General features: G+C 39.5%; 1 protein-coding gene across 1 annotated transcript in view; it reads right to left on the reverse strand.

Moving 5' to 3' along the window:
* otk (off-track) overlaps positions 1-20,291 on the reverse strand; it is a 231,667-nt gene extending 211,376 nt beyond the window's left edge. Inside the window, exons 1-2 of the mRNA XM_065227030.1 lie at positions 19,846-20,291; positions 19,107-19,698 (exon numbers count right to left, since the gene is read on the reverse strand). Coding sequence (XP_065083102.1) covers positions 19,107-19,161 — 55 coding nt within the window. The 5' untranslated portion in view covers positions 19,162-19,698; positions 19,846-20,291. The remainder of the gene's footprint in view (positions 1-19,106; positions 19,699-19,845) is intronic.
* Between the last annotated feature and the right edge of the window lie 577 nt (positions 20,292-20,868).

Consider the following 20,868-nt stretch of genomic DNA (forward strand, 5'->3'; position numbering starts at 1 on the left):
AATTTGTTTTTGCAAATCCCGCCAGATAACTTTCATGGCAGGATCGCGTGTTCTTTGATATTGTCTCCTACGGACATTTTTAAGACGGATCAAGAGCTGAAGATCGTCGTCTATTATAATTGAATCGAATTTAACCTCGCATTTTGGTACTGAGGCAGCTCTTGCTTCAACTATAGAAGTAGTGAGAGATTCAAGAGCATAATTAATTTCATCTTTGGTTTGCAAAGGAATGTTTGGATCGAAGTTATATTCCATAAATGTTCGATACTGCTCCCAATCAGCTCTATGGTAATTGAAAGTAGAGCTGTTGGGATTACAAATTATTTCTTGGGATATTTCAAAAGTTACTGGAAGGTGATCAGAACCGAAGTCAGCATGGGTAACCAATTGGCTACAAAGATGACATGAATCAGTTAAGACCAAATCAATAGTTGAGGGATTTCTTGCAGAAGAAAAGCATGTTGGGCTGTTTGGATATTGAATAGTGTAATAACCTGCAGAACAATCATCAAACAGAATATTACCATTGGAATTGCTTTGAGCATTATTCCATGAGCGGTGTTTTGCATTAAAATCACCAATAATGAAGAATTTAGACCTATGACGGGTAAGTTTCTGGAGGTCACCCTTGAGAAAATTCTTTTGCTGGCCTACGCATTGGAATGGCAAATAGGCAGCTATAAACGTAAGTTGTCCAAATTTTGTTTCAACAGAAACTCCCAAAGTTTCAAAAACTTTGGTTTCAAATGAAGAAAGAATTTTATGTTTGATTCGTCTATGAATAATGATGGCAACGCCACCACAGGGTCCATCAAGACGATCATTTCTATAAATCAAGTAATTTGCGTCCTTCTTAACCTTATGGGCAGGTTTAAGGAACGTTTCAGTTATAACGGCAATATGCACGTTATGAACTCTCAAAAAGTTAAATAGCTCGTCTTCATTATCTTTAAGAGATCGAGCATTCCAATTTACAATATTTAATGCTTTAAAATCCATTACTGAATTTTAAAGTCATGACAATATTATTTGCAAATTTTACTCCAGTTTGAATAGCATCAAACATGGAGTTAGATTTAAGCATATCAGAAATCATGTCAATTAATGATTTCTGTAAAAATTCCATTTTAGGGGCAGTAATGCTTCCTAAGTCAAAATTGTCAAAATTTCCGTTAGAATTACTTTGGTTAGTATTTTGATTTCTACCCGCTGCAATAGCAGCATAGGTAGCTCCATTAACTCGCTGAACATTGTTAGCAGCGAGGGGAGTAGGTACAGATGAAACATTTGAAGCAGGGGAGATATTTGTACCTACGGGTACGAATGTAGAATTTGTTCCTCGCTGACCGTTGTTAACAGCAGAGGAATTTGTACCTGGTCGGAAACGTGGAGCGTTTCCTACCTGACGGTTAGAACGAGATTGTAGGATCGCTTTGCGAGTCTTACATTCCCAAAAATTGGATTTGTGGTTTTCACCACAATTTGAACATTTAAATTTCTTAGGATCTTCCTTCACAGGACAGTCGTCCTTTGCGTGAGAGGAATCACCACAATTCATGCATTTAGCTGGCATGTAGCAATTTTTAGTTCGGTGACCCCATCCCTGGCACTTACGGCACTGAGTGAGGTTTTGGAAATTTCCTCCAGTCTTCCTGAAGTGTTCCCACTTCACTCGGACATGGAGCATAAGGCTAGCTTTTTCTAAGGCCTTAAGGTTGTTTAGTTCACTAGACTTGAATTGAACTAAATAAAAATCCCGTTGCGCGAATCGCCAGGACGGGATTTCATTTTCATTTTGAATTCTTGGAGTTGCACAACTCCAAGTAATTTTACCAGTTCATCTTTGATCTGATCCAGGGATTCACCACTGGGCAGTCCTTTCATGACAACCTTGAACACACGTTCAGTTTTGGTGTCGTAAGTAAAAAAATTGTACTTCTTCTCAGTAAGATACTTGAGAAGACATTTAAATCCGTCCAAGGTTTCAGCCAATACACGGTATTCACCCCGACGTCCAATTTGTAGTGAAAACTTAACTTTCACGAAATTCAAAAGTTCCATGCGAAGAGCATGGAAATCGGTAGTGGTTATCACAATAGGGGGAATCTTTTCCTTCTTGGCATTAAGCCGGGAAAGTTTACTAGAATTTTTCTTGGATGATGGATCATTCTCATCATCCGTGAGCAAATCAAATTGATTACTCAAATTAATTTCATCAGAAGGGGGTCAAGAGTTTGCCCCTTTATTTTGCGTTTAGGCGCCATGGCGGCAGGAAATTTTTATCCAAATCGACTTCCAAGCAGATTACTATAAGAATCTGAAGGATCGAAGAGGAATTTTCCAAATCGATATCCAATAAGGATTACCTCGGGTAGGGTCCAAACAAGGATCGAAGAGGAATAAGAGTTGAACAAGGTAGAAAATTTTTACAGGTTGAGCACTGAAAAGTGCTGTTTAAATTTGTTGTAGCTTTAGGTAGTAGTAACACTTCCTTCATCAAAAAGCAAATAGATCCGCACGGCAAGAGAGCACGATGCGGACTGAGTTCGATAGGTTGAAATTCTGTTTTTGCCGTGCACTGTCGGTGTCCATGTAGCCTGGACGATATGTCTCGGATACCAACTCTTACATGAACTCTTTACTTAACTCTTTTATTTGTGGTCCTCAAAAGGACCGACGGGTTGAAAGCTTGGAAGCCAGTTTAGAACAATGCTGTGGAATTATTTCCTCGATGTTCTTGGAGATGATAGCGGTGCTCATGCGTTGCACCTGGATCAATTGGTGAACATTTTGGTGAAGTGCAATTGATGTTCTTGGCGAATCGATACGTTACAAACAATGTACACCTTTATTTCAAAGGGATATAGTCAAATGTCCTTGTCCTACCTTGTCTTGAAGACCCTTCTCCAGCATCCCAACCAGTAGATAAAGCAATGCTGTCTCTAGCCGTTCTGATCCTGTCTCGGTAACACCGATTGCTTTCAGCATCAGTTTTCGGCTGCTTCTTCGGAGGTCTGTCCGCTTGCAGTTCCTTTGCGCGCTTACGTGATCCACGCTTGTATTGTGTAGCCAAATGCTGCGACAGCCAAGAATTAAAATCCATCATCTCTGGATGAAAATCAGCCCACTTTTATGTCGCGACCGACTTTGGTTTTTGAAATAGTGACCTTTTGAAAATTGATAGTGTTCATTATATCAGATTCGTAGGTGATATTCCAATTTGATTGGCTTGTTTAGAATTAATATCCATGCGCTATTGACAGAGTTATAAGTGGTCAAAACCTGAAAGACGTAATCTTACGTCAAAATGAAGTCCGGAATCGGTTGGGATCCGTGAATGCAGCAGCATCAGGAGGAACAGATACTAAAAGGGTGAAGATGTCATGCCAGAACGCAACGAAACAGTTTCTGTTTTCTGAATGTCAGTCCTGTAGGTTCTCACGACAGATTGCATTTGCCCTTGGAGTTGGAACTATTGCCACCGACCGGAATTCTACCTTCTAGTGCGGGTAGGATTGCACCCATTGCTTGGTCCTCCTTCCCGGGTGCCTTGAAGTGAGGTCTCATATTCGGACACGTTACTAAATCCTCCCACCAGATGTACTTTTTTGCATTTAGCGAACAACAGCAAAGGAGTTGCAGGGGGATCTGTCATTTTCGCGTCAAGTATGGAAGGTTTTCATGTTCCGATCTGTGATTCTTGTTGCAGTAAGACGTCCTTCTCTGTAGCAGTCCTGACCATGTCGAAGTTCACTGGCAGCGACGTAAGAAATTCCTCCAGGCTTGCGTTGACTTCTTCTTTCAGACTGACGGTTACAGCAACGTACTCTTGCTCGGATTCCGAGAAAGTACATCCGCATATCCAAAGTTGTCCGTTGCGATATGTTCCACGTTCAAGTCCAATCCAAGCGACAATAATGCCCACCGTTGAAGACGATTTGCAGTGTGCAGTGGAATACCTTTTTTTTTTATCCGAAGGCTTTACGTAACGGTTGACGATCTGTCTGAAGAGTGAATTTTCGTCTCAGGAGAATTCGTCGAAATTTCGGTACTGCAGAAACTAACGCCAACACTTCATTTTCTTTCTTCATTTTCCGAAACAGGACAACGATGCTAGCTATTATCCGAAAATTGCAATTCTGCAAACCAAACTGGATGCTTTGAAGTTCATCGGATGCCTGGTATAACAACGGGCTGCCTAAATAATTGATACAAATATCCTTCTCGACTGCTGGATAAGTACGCTGTCGAGAAAGTCGTTCAATCGTGAACGGTTTCCTGAAGCGGGAGTTGCAGATCACCGCACTACTGGACAACATACCGGTCCCAGGAGTCGCGTGATACGAAGAAAATAACAACCGCGGACTACGTTCTACGTGCGTCTTTACTTACTACTATCAGTGGACTACAGTGGACTGGATTAGAGTCGGTGTATAATGAGTCACGCCAAGAGAAAAACAGTTGAACTCGCATCACGGTTTTCGAAGGATTCCCTTTCTTTTCACTTGGCAACAGAGGACTACTACATCAACTTCAAACGACTTCTAGCGAGAGAAAAAATATTGCGACTGTAGTAAATCATTATATCAGTGATTTTGTCAAATTATCTTAACAAAAAATAGTAGAAATTCTCATTACTAATCATTACAGAGCGTATCCCATGAAAATTTAACGCTCACTGCGTGTTTATGCTCATTTCTTCGATTATATTTTATATTTTATTGCAATACCTTTCGTAGACCTTTCATAGCATCGTAATGTTTATTTACTTTGCACGATAGGTAGCCGGTTTGACAGTTCAATAGTTAGACTTGGCTTCACTCTTGGCGTGACTCATTATACACCGACTCTAGACTGGATAAACAAACATCAGCAATGTTATGCCTCGTCGATCTCACTCACGCACACTGATACAGACAGCAGACATCTTTCTCTATCCAGCACACAGGAATGAACGGTTGGTTTGTTTTCCCACTAATCTGTTTCTCTCTTGCTCACACTCCTTCAGTTTGAATGGTGCATAAGTGTGCGCTGTTTAAACGTCAAAAAGCTCTATCCAGCTTTCCATGCTCGGTAATGGCGGCCTGTTTGTATGAATAAATGTATCCTTCACTGTCCTTTTTGACACTATCTGGATGTTCGAATTTCAACCCCTTCCCTTTCTCTCTCCCAGGAACAGAAGAAAATGGAACAACATACGCCCTCCAGTTAGTGTCAAAAAGCACAGTGAAGAATACATTTATTCATACAAACAGGTCGCCATTACCGAGCATGGAAAGCTGGATAGACACTCATGTCATAAAGGTGCGAATCCAGGGGCTTTCACTATTTACATTCAACACTCCCCTTTTTTTCCTCTGTTCGGGACCAAACACTACTGCGACCAGTAAATTGATCTATTGTAGTATATCCCGTGTCCTTAGTTTAGTGCATGTCGTTTTACTCCATCACTATTGAGAAATGATGAAGTATTCGATTTTTTTACAGTTGCCACTCTTGCATTTATCGCAAGGATCCGACTCTAATTGAAAGGTCCCGCTATTGATACCCTTCGGAGTGTTGAAACACCCTCCAAAGGCGCGCCCCTTTGTCAGTCAAAATTGGATTCCTTAGCAATAAAATTAAGGTATGACACCGATAATGACCATGCATCAGAACCCTAGTCTTAACCACTTCAAACTAGGGAACAACGAATAGAACATTAGGAATTACATAGATGAAGACAACTAACTCATTTTTTCCTTGTTTCAAGATCATCCTCGGTGGACAAAGCCGAGTCTTGTCACTATCAACAAGGCATGAAAAGTAACAAGGACTAAGACATAGAGGTAACTCTACACAGCAAAAAAAAAATGTAATATCGATCAACGTAATTCAAGCTGATGTATGAAATAATGATGTAATAGCAAAACGCAGATACAATATTACATCAATGGATGTAATTTTGTTCGCAAAATCGATGTACATCGTACAATGTGATATTACACAACCGATGGATTGACCTGGTTGCAGCAGTTTCGATGTAATATTCAACAACTTTTTTTGCTGTGTAAGACCACTGGGTCCCGAAGAAAATCATTATTATTTTTGGCTCACTCAGTACCAGAACAACGGTCCCAAGCAGTCCCAAGCTATTTCACTCACCCCTGCATGTTCTGCATGAATCCACACACCCCTGGTGTTATCTGTCAAACTTTCATAGCGAATCAAAACAAACATAGTTTAGTAATAGAATTTCAACTAGAATAGGGTACGTTAATCGTTTGCTTGGGACCAATAGGCTACTAAAGTGGTGAGCCAATTTAAAATCGTTAGTTTCGTATTGATTGTTGACTAAGATGTGTTCCTTGGATTACTGAAAAATCCTGTTCCCCTAGTTTGAAGTAGTCAGGACTAGGAATCGGTGGTAGATCTTAAATCTCGTAACGTACCACGAAAAGGTGATCTACCCACGTTACGGGGCACTCCCCTTAGTGAAGCCCATTTCTTCATCTTTTTACAACACAGGAGTTATCATACTTCAACCATAGAGGTAACTCTAAGACTAGAAGGTCCCGGAATAACGTGCTCAACTTTTTGGCTCAGCTCTGGTACTCTCTTCGGTCCTAAGCTAATCGATTCACCCCTCGAAACATAGGAAAAACCAATAACCCCTCATTTTATCTGTCAAACTTTCATAGCGAATCAAAACAAACATTGCGTAGTACTAGAATTTTGACTAGAATGGGGAACGTTAATCGTTTGCTTGGGACCAATAGGCAAGTCAAGTAGTGAGCCAATTTAAAATCGTTAGTTTCGTATTGATTGTTGCTTCAACTCCTCCTGTTTTGAACCACCGTTTCCGCTTCACGTCAGTACTGGCTGTCTCAGATAGTACAGCCAACAATCAATACGAAACTAACGATTTTAAATTGGCTCACTACTTGACTAGCCTATTGGTCCCAAGCAAACGATTAACGTACCCCATTCTAGTCGAAATTCTAGTACTACGCAATGTTTGTTTTGATTCGCTATGAAAGTTTGACACATAAAATGAGGGGTTAGTGGTTTTTCCTATGTTTCGAGGGGTGAATCGATTAGCTTGGGACCGAAGATAGTACCAGAGCTGAGCCAAAAAGTTGAGCACGTTATTTCGGGACCTTCTAGACTTAGAGTTACCTCTATGGTACAGCCCTCCACTTCTATCACCCAAAGCAACAACCTTGTCTCCTTTCTGGATACTGCAGCCTTTCTGACCAAACAACACTTCGTATCCATTGCTCGTGATTCGGCTCTCCAACAGTACACTTCCAGACAATCTAGGCACATACAGCAATCAGGGGGTAAGTCACTCTGTCACCTTGAGCTAAAACCCACAAAAAACACACTTCGACACACTTCAAACCATGGACCCAAAGGTCAGGACCAATAGCGTGTGGAAGGAATTTATCGAAAAATCATGGTTCTCGGTAATAGAATGGAAGTGCACGCAGTAGTAGCAACAATCAATACGAAACTAACGATTTTAAATTGGCTCACCACTTTAGTAGCCTATTGGTCCCAAGCAAACGATTAACGTACCCTATTCTAGTTGAAATTCTACTACAACACTATGTTTGTTTTGATTCGCTATGAAAGTTTGACAGATAACATCAGGGGTGTGTGGATTCATGCAGAACATGCAGGGGTGAGTGAAATAGCTTGGGACTGCTTGGGACCGTTGTTCTGGTACTGAGTGAGCCAAAAATAATAATGATTTTCTTCGGGACCCAGTGGTCTTAGAGTTACCTCTATGGTAGTAGGTTTTTTAGATTTGTGGGTAGTTATATTTTTGAGTGCATGGGGGAATGCTGTCAACAATGCTGTCGGTTTGTTTACCAACAATAGCTGACGTTTTGTTTTAACCTAACTTTTTTCCTAACCTGAACTTCAGAGCTAGGATTAATGTCATTGTTGATGTTGAGCATAATGGTCAACTATGAGAACGTGACAGTTTTGAAAGCTTTTAGAGTATCGCAATTTCTTGAAATTCCCTAATATTTATAAGGTTTGCTGAGTTCCCAAAGCCAAAACTCCTGAAATTCTTGCATTTCTAGAGCTCTAGCTCTAGGAATTTCTTGGAGTTTTTAAGAGTTCTGTGGGATGCGGGACATAGGGAACAGAACTACTTCGGCATAGGACCCATTTCCGTCGCCTACTGTCATTGCTCGGTTATCCTTCAACCAGTTGCACTGCTTTCATGTATGTGATTAGTGTCCACCGTAATCTAGTTACCTAAGGAAAATCAGCTCAATTGGTTGAGTGACAGCCGAGAAATGGCGGTAGGCGACGGAAATAGGTCCTGTGCCGAAGTAGTGCTCTTCCCTAAAAGTTGTTGAAAGTTTTGGAAGTTCTCACATTACTGGAGTCTCTTAAAGTTCACAAGTGTTGTTGTTGATCCACAAGTTCTTGGAGTTATGGAAGTTATTGCGTTTTTTAATGATCCACCTCAATCTGACTGCCACGGCAGCGGGTACCGCGCTTTTTTTTTGCTGGCGCTTTTGCTGGCAGTTGTGCTGTCTGTGTCACTTTTGACACCTGTTCTGGTACAAATTGCTGTATTTTGCTCTAGTACCGGGTGCACCAGGTACACTATAAAAAAACAGCTAGGTGAACCAAAAAAAATCGCGTGAAGGAGGTCCTTACCCTTTGGGTCCATGCTTCAAACACCGCCACATGGAAAGCTAATTTTTTCATCAATTCTGGCACCACTGCCAATAATGTTTACATTTGTTGATCAATTCAGTTGTTGTTTTTTTCTTGCAAAGAAGAGAGAACCACGGCAGTCGGTTTGTTGGATTGCACCGGACCTCGATGAAGAAAATCGCTCGGAAGTGACACGTACACCGTATTCCGCGATCTCGAATGTCAATGACTGGATACGATCGGGCCTAAGAGAGCGCACTGATGATGGCGAGGATTAAGGTTGAAAACGATAGCTAGGTACTGGTATGTGCTGTCCGTAGTGAAAATATGAACGTCTCCACCAGGATTACGTTTTTAAATAAATTACAACTTCAAAAAGTAGAAAAGTCTGTCTAGATCCGTCAGAATGCTCCGATGAATTCATTTTGGTAGGTTGGGAGTGTCACAGCAACAGTAAGGTGCTTAGAATTCTAGATCACTACCGGGTTCAGTCCACCTCGCCTCTGTGGTCGTGCTCCTTGTAGTGGTTAATGGTAGTCTTCCGTTTATGCTATGTTGCTTTAAGAAGTGAATTTTGCATATCTTGATGAATTCGAGGATGAATTGAAGTAGCTGTTTTAGTTCGGCTTTCACATTTTTCTCGAATATCTTCGGTAGTGAATCAGATGTACTTTGTTGTTATAAGCAAATAACATCGAAGAAGTCGCTGATGGATCCGTCATTTTGTTATGGTCGAGGATATGGTTGCCAGTAAGCATATTTTTTCCGTTGAAGTTTTGACAGCTCGATCGACACGAAGAAACACCCAGAAACATCTTCCGACACCCAAAAACACAATAAGCACAGACACAATGTGGCAGAGTGACTTACCTCCTGGTCTTACCCCTAGGTATTACCCGAGGTATTACCAACCAATGGAAACTAACGATTTTAAATTGGCTCACTACTTGACTAACCTATTGGTCCTAAGTACATCTATAAGCGTACCCAATACTAGTCAAAATTAAAACAGATAAAATGAGGGGTTAGTGGATTTTCCTATGTTTCGAGGGGTGCATCGATTAGCTTGGAACCGAAGAGAGTACCAGAGCTGAGCCAAAAAGTTAAGCACGTTTCTTCGGGACCTTCTGGTCTTAGAGTTACCTCTATGGTATTACCGAGGGGTGCGACACATCTAAATCTCGATTTTAAATGGTTGAAAAATCTCACACTAGCGAATCAATCTACGAAAAATGTGTTTTTATCTCTTGCATCTAAACCCATCTACTCGCATCGCTCTCCACCTTTTTGCAGGAAATCTTCAAAATCAGTACTTCTAAGTGATGCAATTTAACTGTGGACACCCTTTATGTAAAAAATACATTGAAAGCGTACTAGCATAAAGTTCAAAAATTTGTCAAAAAGGTCTTTTTCCACGATTTAATACCATTATTTTTCCCAGAAAGACTTAATTTTCTCTACAACTTTGTCTCAGCCGTCATTTCGATCAGAAGTGACGTTTTCGTGCTGCAATTTAAAGGAAAATGAAAAAGGGCGCATTTTTGAAAAAAAGTACAAGATCCAAACCCAAGCAACCAAAAGTTCGGATAAAAGCCCTTTTTTGGCTTAATCAGCTAATCGAATGATTATGAAGAGACTTCTATTCAACTTACTTTTTAAGTAATTAACCGAACTTCCAAGTTCACATTCGATGTTTAAGCTTCTAACAGAATGCTGTGTCACTTTTAAAAAGAACTTGAAAGTACACAAAAGGTTCGTTTAACCGTTGGAGGGAATGCTATTCAGCCCAAAAAGAAAACTTGAATGAAATCTACAAACCAAAATAGACAGCAAATATATCTATTATTTTGCTGCTTACCACGTTCTCTTCTAATTTATTATGCGCTGCTGCGTTGTCGGAAGATAAATGTTTGAAATATGGTCAAATACTTAATTTAAATAACATGTTTTTAAATTACTTACCGCAAGCCTCGAACTCGAGTCCTCCTCTTTGAAACCGAGATACATACCACTGTTCTATGTGAACGAAGTGGAATATCATATGATTTTACTCGATGTATTGATTTCATTCATAAAAATTGTTTTCAGAGTAGCCAAATCTACTTTCAAGTTCCGTAAGAACTTTTTTTGAACTTCAAAGTCTCTTATTAGTTCATGTAGAAGCTTATCTGAACTTGAAAGTTGCTAAAAAGTTAATACGGAACTTACTGTGAACTTGCACCGTTTGACATTTGACAGCTTGTTTTGTTTTCCGCAGAAGTTTTCAGTAACATCGAAAAGTACGAAACCATTTGACTTAATTGTAGTAAATTTAACTGTTATGAGACTTGTTTTATTCAGAAAATCATCAAGGTATGGTAGTGGAACGCAAACCTCAATGAAATTTATTAAAATTCAATATATTTTTACTTACAGAAATGCCATTCGCCGTAGTAGAAACATTGAACGCTCAAGGCTGTAAGGAGCTTTCTGCCGTTCCAGATCAATGGCTGCGGAAATCAAAAAGTGGACACATTTTGTTCTGGCCAAATGCAAACAGTTTCGCAGAACAAAATAAATTGATCCGTGACGAAAAAAGCTGCTAGAAATTGACATTTCTAAAGTTGCTTACAAGTTCAAGTCAAGGTTCAAGTCGAACTTCCTTCGAACTTATCTAGAACTTTACGCGTACTTTAAAGTCTGAAAGAAGTTCAACATAGATTAATTGTGAACTTTCGCGCTGCTTAAGAGTACGGTTAGTACTAAGATTGAACTTTATGTTAGAGGTTCGAAACAAGTTCTTTATTCACTTTTTGTGAACTTCACAGTTCAAATGAACGGGAACAAGAAACTTCTGTGGAACTTTCAAGGTTCCAATAAATATTGACGGTACTTTAAAGAGCATTAAGTTCTGTTTGTACGTGTAGTGCCTTGTTAATCAGCAAGAAAGTTCCACGAAACTAAATTTGAACCAGATGTGAACTTTTGAGTTTGTTTATCAAGTAAAATCCGAACTTTAGGTTGCTTGGGAAATGACCAATTTTTTGTAAACATTTAAATTATTGCCCATACAATCATGCGAAGTCTTGTGCAAATCGGAGAAAGTTGACTTTTTGGTGTGGAACTGCTCACATTCGACTGTGGATAAAATGTGTTCCAAGGCAAAAAGTCATAAATATTTTTTTTTTAATTCAACCTTAACACACAAACATCTTGTTATTGTTATTGTTATTGCTCAGTTCACACCCTGGCAGGCTGCTGCCTACCGATCTTCACTTAAGCCAGACATGAACCTACGGAAATTTAGTCGTGGCCTATGCTAGGATAGTAAGAGATTAAAAGAATAAAGAAGAGAGATAGAGGGTTTTGTTGTTTTGCTGAAAAGAAATAAAAAGAACAAAAAAAAAACACGCCGGCTTGTTGTGCAACATCAGGTTAGTTCGCTTTCATTCCGTTCCAAGGGGCAACGTCCATCGTCGTCGTACTCAAATACCTGGGAACCTCCAGAGGTGCACAGGGCCAACGTGAAAGACTTCCATTCTGGGCAGCTGCTTGACCTGGGCCCAGGTCAAATTCCTATTGGCTTGCTTAATTTCCTTATTGACGCTCCGCCTACTAAGGGCCTTTGCTGCGATGTTCTGGCGGATTTAATTCATAATCAAACGCTTGCCTGCAGACTTCGTTTCTATTGCTATCGGCTTCTGATGACATTTACATCTGAGATCCATTTGTGAGGCCACCAGCCACAAGTTACATACCGCAGGCAGCGGTTGATGAGACCTGCAGCTTTTGAGTGTTCTCCACTGGTGCTGCACAGATTCCACGTTTTAATCGAAGTTTCGAATTTTGGTACGTTGATCAATCTGATTTGATCTCCGCTTTTGTGTAAATGTCATATTATCACCGACCTTATTACCATCACCTTAATGTGTGACATCAGGTGTACGCTCCTCTGTGTTTTCGTTACCAATGCAGTTAATTTGACACGTTTGTTGCATTCCCGTATGTCTCAATATTATTCTTGCTGAACCACCGTCAAGAGGCAGCGAACCATCTTAACACCTGAAATTATACAAAAACAAATTAAACATTAGCACGAACCCCCCCCCCCCCTCCTCGATTGCAACAGCTCCAAGTCATGCAACAGGATCATTTCGTGCCCCATGACAACTTGATCCAGTTACTTCCAGGTTCATTGTTTTGGCGCCAGCCGGGAGAGACTTGGTCCTGTACCAAATGCTTTCCTTGTCTCCATTCTGCTCAGCTACTCGCAATTGATTGTGATATAGTGGGCGGAATATTACAATGTGAGACAATTCAATGCAGACGTCTTCCAAATTTGGCCGATCGTCAGGTAATCAGTGGGTTACCACCTGGCACCTCTTAGCAAGCACTATGCTACGAAGCGGACCGGAAGTTTCAATGAACAACCTCCCCCAACCTTAACACACAAACATCTTTACATCTAAAATGGTTTTAATAAATATGATTAAAAGTTTAAGATTTGGAAATCTGATTTACGGGTCCTAAATATTTCAAACAACGAGCTTTGCTGCTTCAAAGTTTAGTCAAGGTGTCAGAGATCATACAACTTTATAAAATGTGTATATTTTTACAAGCCTCCGGCCTAAAATATAGAAATCATAGCTTCCACAGTTTGAATCATATTTTTTTAATTTTTTCAAAAAGAACCTTCAAATTTGAAAATAGTTTTAGAATGTTATTTTATCACGAATTTCAATTAATGGTCTCCTAAAAGGGTTTTCAAGTCAAGCTCTTTTTTATCATCAAATTAAAGCTTAAACTCGGTTAAAATTTCAAACCGTTGATACCGATAATCTTGAGAGCAATCTGGCAACGCTGGTACCAATCGTGGTTGGTCAAGTACATTATTTGATCTGAACTCCAGCACAATTGGATCATCTTAAATACAGATGAAATGAATCCTAATCATACGCCAGACTCTATGAATCTGCATGAATATGTTACGCTATTTGGATAATTTTCCCAGTCGTGTGAAGCATATGATCTGAACTCCATGATGATTAATGATGCTTTTTTAGACTCTATTAATCCCAACCAGGGCGAGTCCGCATCGTGCTCTCTTGCCGTGCGGATCTATTTGCTTTTTGCTGAAGGAAGTGTTACTACTACCTAAAGCTACAACAAATTTAAACAGCACTTTTCAGTGCTCAACCTGTAAAAATTTTCTACCTTGTTCCAACTCTTATTCCTCTTCGATCCTTGTTTGGACCCTACCCGAGGTAATCCTTCTTGGATATCGATTTGGAAAATTCCTCTTCGATCCTTCAGATTCTTATAGTAATCTGCTTGGAAGTCGAATTGGATAAAAAATTACTGCGCCTAAACGCAAAAGAAAGGGGCAAACTCTTGACCCCCCTTCTGATGAAATTAATTTGAGTAATCAATTTGATTTGCTCACGGATGATGAGAATGATCCATCATCCAAGAAAAATTCTAGTAAACTTTCCCGGCTTAATGCCAAGAAGGAAAAGATTCCCCCTATTGTGATAACCACTACCGATTTCCATGCTCTTCGCATGGAACTTTTGAAAGTTAAGTTTTCACTACAAATTGGACGTCGGGGTGAATGCCGTGTATTGGCTGAAACCTTCGACGGATTTAAATGTCTTCTCAAGTATCTTACTAAGAAGAAGCACAAATTTTTTACTTACAACACCAAAACTGAACGTGTGTTCAAGGTTGTCATGAAAGGACTGCCCAGTGGTGAATCCCTGGATCAGATCAAAGATGAACTGGCAAAATTACTTGGAGTTGTGCCACTTCAAGTAATCAAAATGAAAATGAAATCCCGTCCTGGCGATTCGCGCAACGGGATTTCTAATGATTTTTATTTAGTTCACTTCAAGTCTAGTGAACTAAACAACCTTAAGGCCTTAGTAAAAGCTAGCCTTATGCTCCATGTCCGAGTGAAGTGGGAACACTTCAGGAAGACTGGAGGAAATTTCCAAAACCTCACCCAGTGCCGTAAGTGCCAGGGATGGGGTCACGGAACTAAAAATTGCTACATGCCAGCTAAATGCATGAATTGTGGTGATTCCTCTCACGCAAAGGACGACTGTCCTGTGAAGGAAGATCCTAAGAAATTTAAATGTTCAAATTGTGGTGAAAACCACAAATCCAATTTTTGGGAATGTAAGACTCGCAAAGCGATCCTACAATCTCGTTCTAACCGTCAGGTAGGAAACGCTCCACGTTTCCGACCAGGTACAAATTCCTCTGCTGTTAACAACGGTCAGCGAGGAACAAATTCTACATTCGTACCCGTAGGTACAAATATCTCCCCTGCTTCAAATGTTTCATCTGTACCTACTCCCCTCGCTGCTAACAATGTTCAGCGAGTTAATGGAGCTACCTATGCTGCTATTGCAGCGGGTAGAAATCAAAATACTAACCAACGTTCTAACGGAAATTTTGACAATTTTGACTTAGGAAGCATTACTGCCCCCAAAATGGAATTTTTACAGAATTCATTAATTGACATGATTTCTGATATGCTTAAATCTAACTCCATGTTTGATGCTATTCAAACTGGAGTAAAATTTGCAAATAATATTGTCATGACTTTAAAATTCAGTAATGGATTTTAAAGCATTAAATATTGTAAATTGGAATGCTCGATCTCTTAAAGATAATGAAGACGAGCTATTTAACTTTTTAAGAGTTCATAACGTGCATATTGCCGTTATAACTGAAACGTTCCTTAAACCTGCCCATAAGGTTAAGAAGGACGCAAACTACTTGATTTATAGAAATGATCGTCTTGATGGACCCTGTGGTGGCGTTGCCATCATTATTCATAGACGAATCAAACATAAAATTCTTTCTTCATTTGAAACCAAAGTTTTTGAAACTTTGGGAGTTTCTGTTGAAACAAAATTTGGACAACTTACGTTTATAGCTGCCTATTTGCCATTCCAATGCGTAGGCCAGCAAAAGAATTTTCTCAAGGGTGACCTCCAGAAACTTACCCGTCATAGGTCTAAATTCTTCATTATTGGTGATTTTAATGCAAAACACCGCTCATGGAATAATGCTCAAAGCAATTCCAATGGTAATATTCTGTTTGATGATTGTTCTGCAGGTTATTACACTATTCAATATCCAAACAGCCCAACATGCTTTTCTTCTATAAGAAATCCCTCCACTATTGATTTGGTCTTAACTGATTCATGTCAACTTTGTAGCCAATTGGTTACCCATGCTGACTTCGGTTCTGATCACCTTCCAGTAACTTTTGAAATATCCCAAGAAATAATTTGTAATCCCAACAGCTCTACTTTCAATTACCATAGAGCTGATTGGGAGCAGTATCGAACATTTATGGAATATAACTTCGATCCAAACATTCCTTTGCAAACCAAAGATGAAATTAATTATGCTCTTGAATCTCTGACTACTTCTATAGTTGAAGCAAGAGCTGCCTCAGTACCAAAATGCGAGGTTAAATTCGATTCAATTATAATAGACGATGATCTTCAGCTCTTGATCCGTCTTAAAAATGTCCGTAGGAGACAATATCAAAGAACACGCGATCCTGCCATGAAAGTTATCTGGCGGGATTTGCAAAAACAAATTAAAAAGCGATTCTCTGCCCTGAGGAACAAAACTTTTGAAAATAATATTTCTAAATTAGACCCGAGTTCCAAACCCTTTTGGAAACTCACAAAAATTTTGAAAAAACCTCAAAAGCCTATTCCAGCGCTTAAAGAAGGTGGTAAAATTTTGATCACAAATTTGGAAAAAGCTCAGAAACTTGCTAAGCAATTCGAGAGTTCCCATAATTTCAGTTTGGGTCTTACTAGTCCTATTGAGAATCAGGTTGCTCGGGATTTTCTGAATATTTTCTCTCGGGAAAATATTTTTGATGATTCCTGGGGGACTGATTTGGACGAAGTAAGGTCTAAAACAAAAAAATTTCAAAATATGAAAGCTCCAGGTGATGATGGAATTTTCTATATCTTCATCAAAAAACTCCCAGAGAGTACCTTGTCTTTCTTGGTAAAATTATTTAACAGATGTTTCCATTTGGCATACTTTCCTGATAAATGGAAAAATGCAAAAGTTGTTCCAATTTTGAAGCCGGATAAAAATCCAGCTGAAGCTTCTAGCTACCGCCCAATAAGTTTGCTTTCTTCAATAAGTAAACTTTTTGAAAAGATAATTTTGAATAGAATGATGCTTCACATCAATACGAACTCAATTTTTGCAGATGAGCAGTTTGGATTTCGCCATGGGCATTCAACTACTCATCAACTCTTAACAGTTAACAATTTAATTCGTTCAAACAAATCTGAAGGCCACTCAACTGGAGTTGCTCTTCTAGACATAGAAAAAGCATTCGACAGTGTTTGGCATGAAGGTTTGATTGCTAAATTGAAAAAGTTTAATTTTCCACTTTATATTATGAAATTAGTTCAAAATTATTTAACTGACAGAACTCTTCAAGTAAATTATCAAAATTCCAAATCTAATCGACTACCTGTTAGGGCAGGAGTTCCTCAGGGTAGCATTCTTGGGCCTATATTGTATAACATTTTCACTTCGGACCTCCCTGATTTGCCTCAGGGTTGCCACAAATCTTTGTTCGCTGATGACACAGGCATTTCCGCTAAAGGAAGAAGTCTTCGTGTTATTTGCAGCAGACTGCAGAAAAGTTTAGATATTTTCTCTTCTTATTTACAAAAATGGAAGATTTCTCCCAACGCTTCCAAAACTCAACTTATAATATTTCCACATAAGCCTAGAGCTTCGTTTTTGAAACCTAGTAGTAGTCACATAGTCACTATGAACGGAGTTCCAATTTCCTGGTCAAACCAAGTGAAATATCTTGGATTAATACTTGACCAAAAATTAACTTTTAAAGATCACAATGCCCTCATTCAAGCTAAATGTAACAAATATATAAAATGTTTGTATCCTCTTATAAACAGGAAATCCAAACTTTGCCTGACGAATAAACTTCTAATATTTAAACAAGTTTTTAGACCGGCCATGCTTTACGCTGTGACAATATGGTCTTGTTGTTGCACTACCAGGAAAAAAGCACTTCAAAGGATTCAGAACAAAGTTCTTAAAATTATTTTGAAGTTGCCTCCCTGGTACAGTACTACCGAAGTACATAGAATTTCGAATGTTGAGACTTTAGCACAAATGTCCAACAAAATAATTAATAATTTCAGGCAAAAATCGTTGCAATCCTCAATTGCAACGATTAATTCCCTTTATACTTAGATAAGATTTAGTTTTAGTTTTTAGTTTTAAGATATCAATTGTTATACTGACATGCAGGTTAAAAAACCTGTTTAAAATACTGAATTGCCAAGACATGAACAATGTAAAAACACTTAGATATATATCATAACAATTAAGGCTGGTACGTTACTGCAGTAACTGGAGCACCTAGGTTAAAATGAAATGTAATTTATTTTGAATTTGGAACAAATAAAGAGTTAAAAAAAAAAAAAAAAAATCCCAACCAGGGCTCGCACGATTATAGTCGCTATATTCATAGTCTGGCGGATAGAATCTCGGGAACCAATTGAGCTGTCAAATAGCGGAACCCATCGAGCAAATCACGACCAACAACAGAAAAGAGCATCTCAGCTATTGCCAACAAAACTTCGGAACCCTTTTTCTCGTGACTCAAGACTCACCTACGCAAATTAATACCATCTTTGGATTGGGGAAAGTATCCCCTATCCGATGATGCTGGTAATTTGCGTTCGATTAACGAGGAAAGAATAATCAACGTTTTGTTTATAAAATTTGATAGTACCTCTTCAATTGTTGGTCTACAATATATTTAATTGGTTCCGCTTTTTGGTAAATCGAAATTCTATCCGCCAGACTATGAATATAGCGACTATACGCACGATGTCCTCAACAATGGAACGTATCCAAGCTCCGTTGCTGAGGTTATTTTGCAAATACCGGTTGATTTAGTACATCACTTCATTTGAACTTTTGAACGATTTAGACTATTTAATGTTCATGAGGATGGATCTTGAATGATAATTCTACCTTTTATGAATTCGACTAGTCGAGTATTAGTACAAGACACTGAAGAATTCTACACATTTAAGGTAGTATCTCTTTCTTAATTCAACTGTTAATGCAACCATGATTAGAAAGTCATAAACAGACTATAATATTTTCTGAATAAGACAGACTGGCCTCAAATGAATTCACCACAACACCATTCAGGAGCACGAACACAAATGTATGAGACTGACATAGAACCAACATAAATTAATGCTAATCCCTAAACGTCCCAACTGATAAAATGCAAATCCAACCGCAAATACCTTTTCCCATACAAGAGTGTGAGAAAGCGCCAGATATGTTCCTATGATATTACAAACCTAGATCCCACAATCATAAAGATAGCGTACAAATCAAGAATCAAGAATATTACTTACAAAGCAATGCCGACAGTGCAACGACCACGATCTTGAATGAACCTTTATTATACATTTTTAACACAAGCCTGCTTGGCTCTTTGCTCCCAGTCTGCTCGTTTCAACTTCCACCAGCACCGCCTCCTCCGACCAAGGACCAGGCCCAGGCAAGACGATTTAAAATAAAAAAAAACGTATTTAATATCTTGCAATCGCGCGCGCCTACTTGCTATATTTTGCTGCTTTCTTTATCTTCTCCTCTCACTTCACCTTTTATCACTCAATTTTTTTTTTTATTCACGGCTTCACTGGCGTTTTCCTACTTCCTTCTTCTTGTTACCACAGTGTGCCCTTTTCTTGTGCACCGCGCGGCAGCGCACTGTTCTTCGATTTCGATTTTATCTCTTTCTGTCGGGTGTTCTTCTTCGTCCACTGCTTCGTCTTCTTTTAGGCTTCCAAAGGCATTCTTGCGATTCTCCACCAACTCAATATCTATATGCTATACACAGCCCACAAAATGATGTTTTTTGTTGTTGTTGTTGTTATTCTACCCCGCTACTCAGTGGCTCATCTTGGTTTCCATTTCACGTTTATTTACACGCTGCCTCCGTTTCTGTACATTGAAATTTTAATTAAAATTGACACAAAACACCACCGGCAGCGACCTGCGCTGGAAAAAAATTGCACCCCGTTTCTAGTCGCGATTTTATCTCATACTTTTTTCCCCTTCCGACACACGGACAGTCTATCGATGCATCACCTTGGTTTGTTGCCGCTGCTTCGACCGGCGAAAATTTACGAGACAAGTTTCTCCGGATTTTCAATCAAGCGAATTGAAGTTTAATCCGAGCGAAAATTGTCCTTACCGAATTGCATCAAAGCAACTCCCTCCACACAGAAATATTCCGACTAGACTTGCTTTGCCCTTCTTTTGTCTACGATGCGAGATCCTAGCAGGCACCCACAATTCACCACACCACCCACTTTCCGCACGCGGCGCAGCAGTCCTTTCCCAATTCTCCCTGCCGTGGCTTGCTGCTTTTTATTTCGGCTTTTAGCTAGCCTTCCGCCCGTCAAGGGTAGGGTGATGATAGGGTAGAGAGAAAAGATCACAATAATCTATCCCGACCTAATAAAAATCAAACCCCTGAACTGACACTCTTGCTATCGAACTCCTCCGGCGAGATGTTGAGCCAATAAACACGACCGAACGCCACGACCGGCAAGCAGAAACTGGTTTCTGGTTGGATTATTGAACTGACTGGAGTTGCGGCGACGGCTGACGGGGACGACGACCGAGACGGCTAATACATAGGTGTAACAGTCGGAAGAAGTGTTAGTTTGTTTACTTAAATGAACCATGCCCATTTTGTTATGGCATGTTTGCTATAAGAAATGCGCCTCGTGTTTATTAGCGAATTTCACATCAAAGATTGATTAATTGAGTAGGAAATCAGTTTGGCACGGCATTTGTGACCAGCATACACCTTCCGGTAGTATGAAACAGGTCAAAAACTGTTCAAATCCACAGATAAAATTTTTGTTTTGAATTTCTGTATAGCAAAATAGTGAACTTTTCGTGAACATTAACGGCAAAGAACTCACCAACACTGGGAGACTGTGAGTTCCTGCCCACCTGTCATTTTCCATCGTGGACGACGACGACCCGAGACGGCTAATACATAGGTGTAACAGTCGGAAGAAGTGTTAGTTTGTTTACTTAAATGAACCATGCCCATTTTGTTATGGCATGTTTGCTATAAGAAATGCGCCTCGTGTTTAT

The sequence above is a fragment of the Ochlerotatus camptorhynchus genome, unplaced genomic scaffold, assembly GCF_037179485.1.
Source record: "Ochlerotatus camptorhynchus isolate MF236.1 unplaced genomic scaffold, CSIRO-AGI_Acam_v1.1 ptg000022l, whole genome shotgun sequence".
Taxonomy (NCBI): Eukaryota; Metazoa; Arthropoda; class Insecta; order Diptera; family Culicidae; genus Ochlerotatus; species Ochlerotatus camptorhynchus.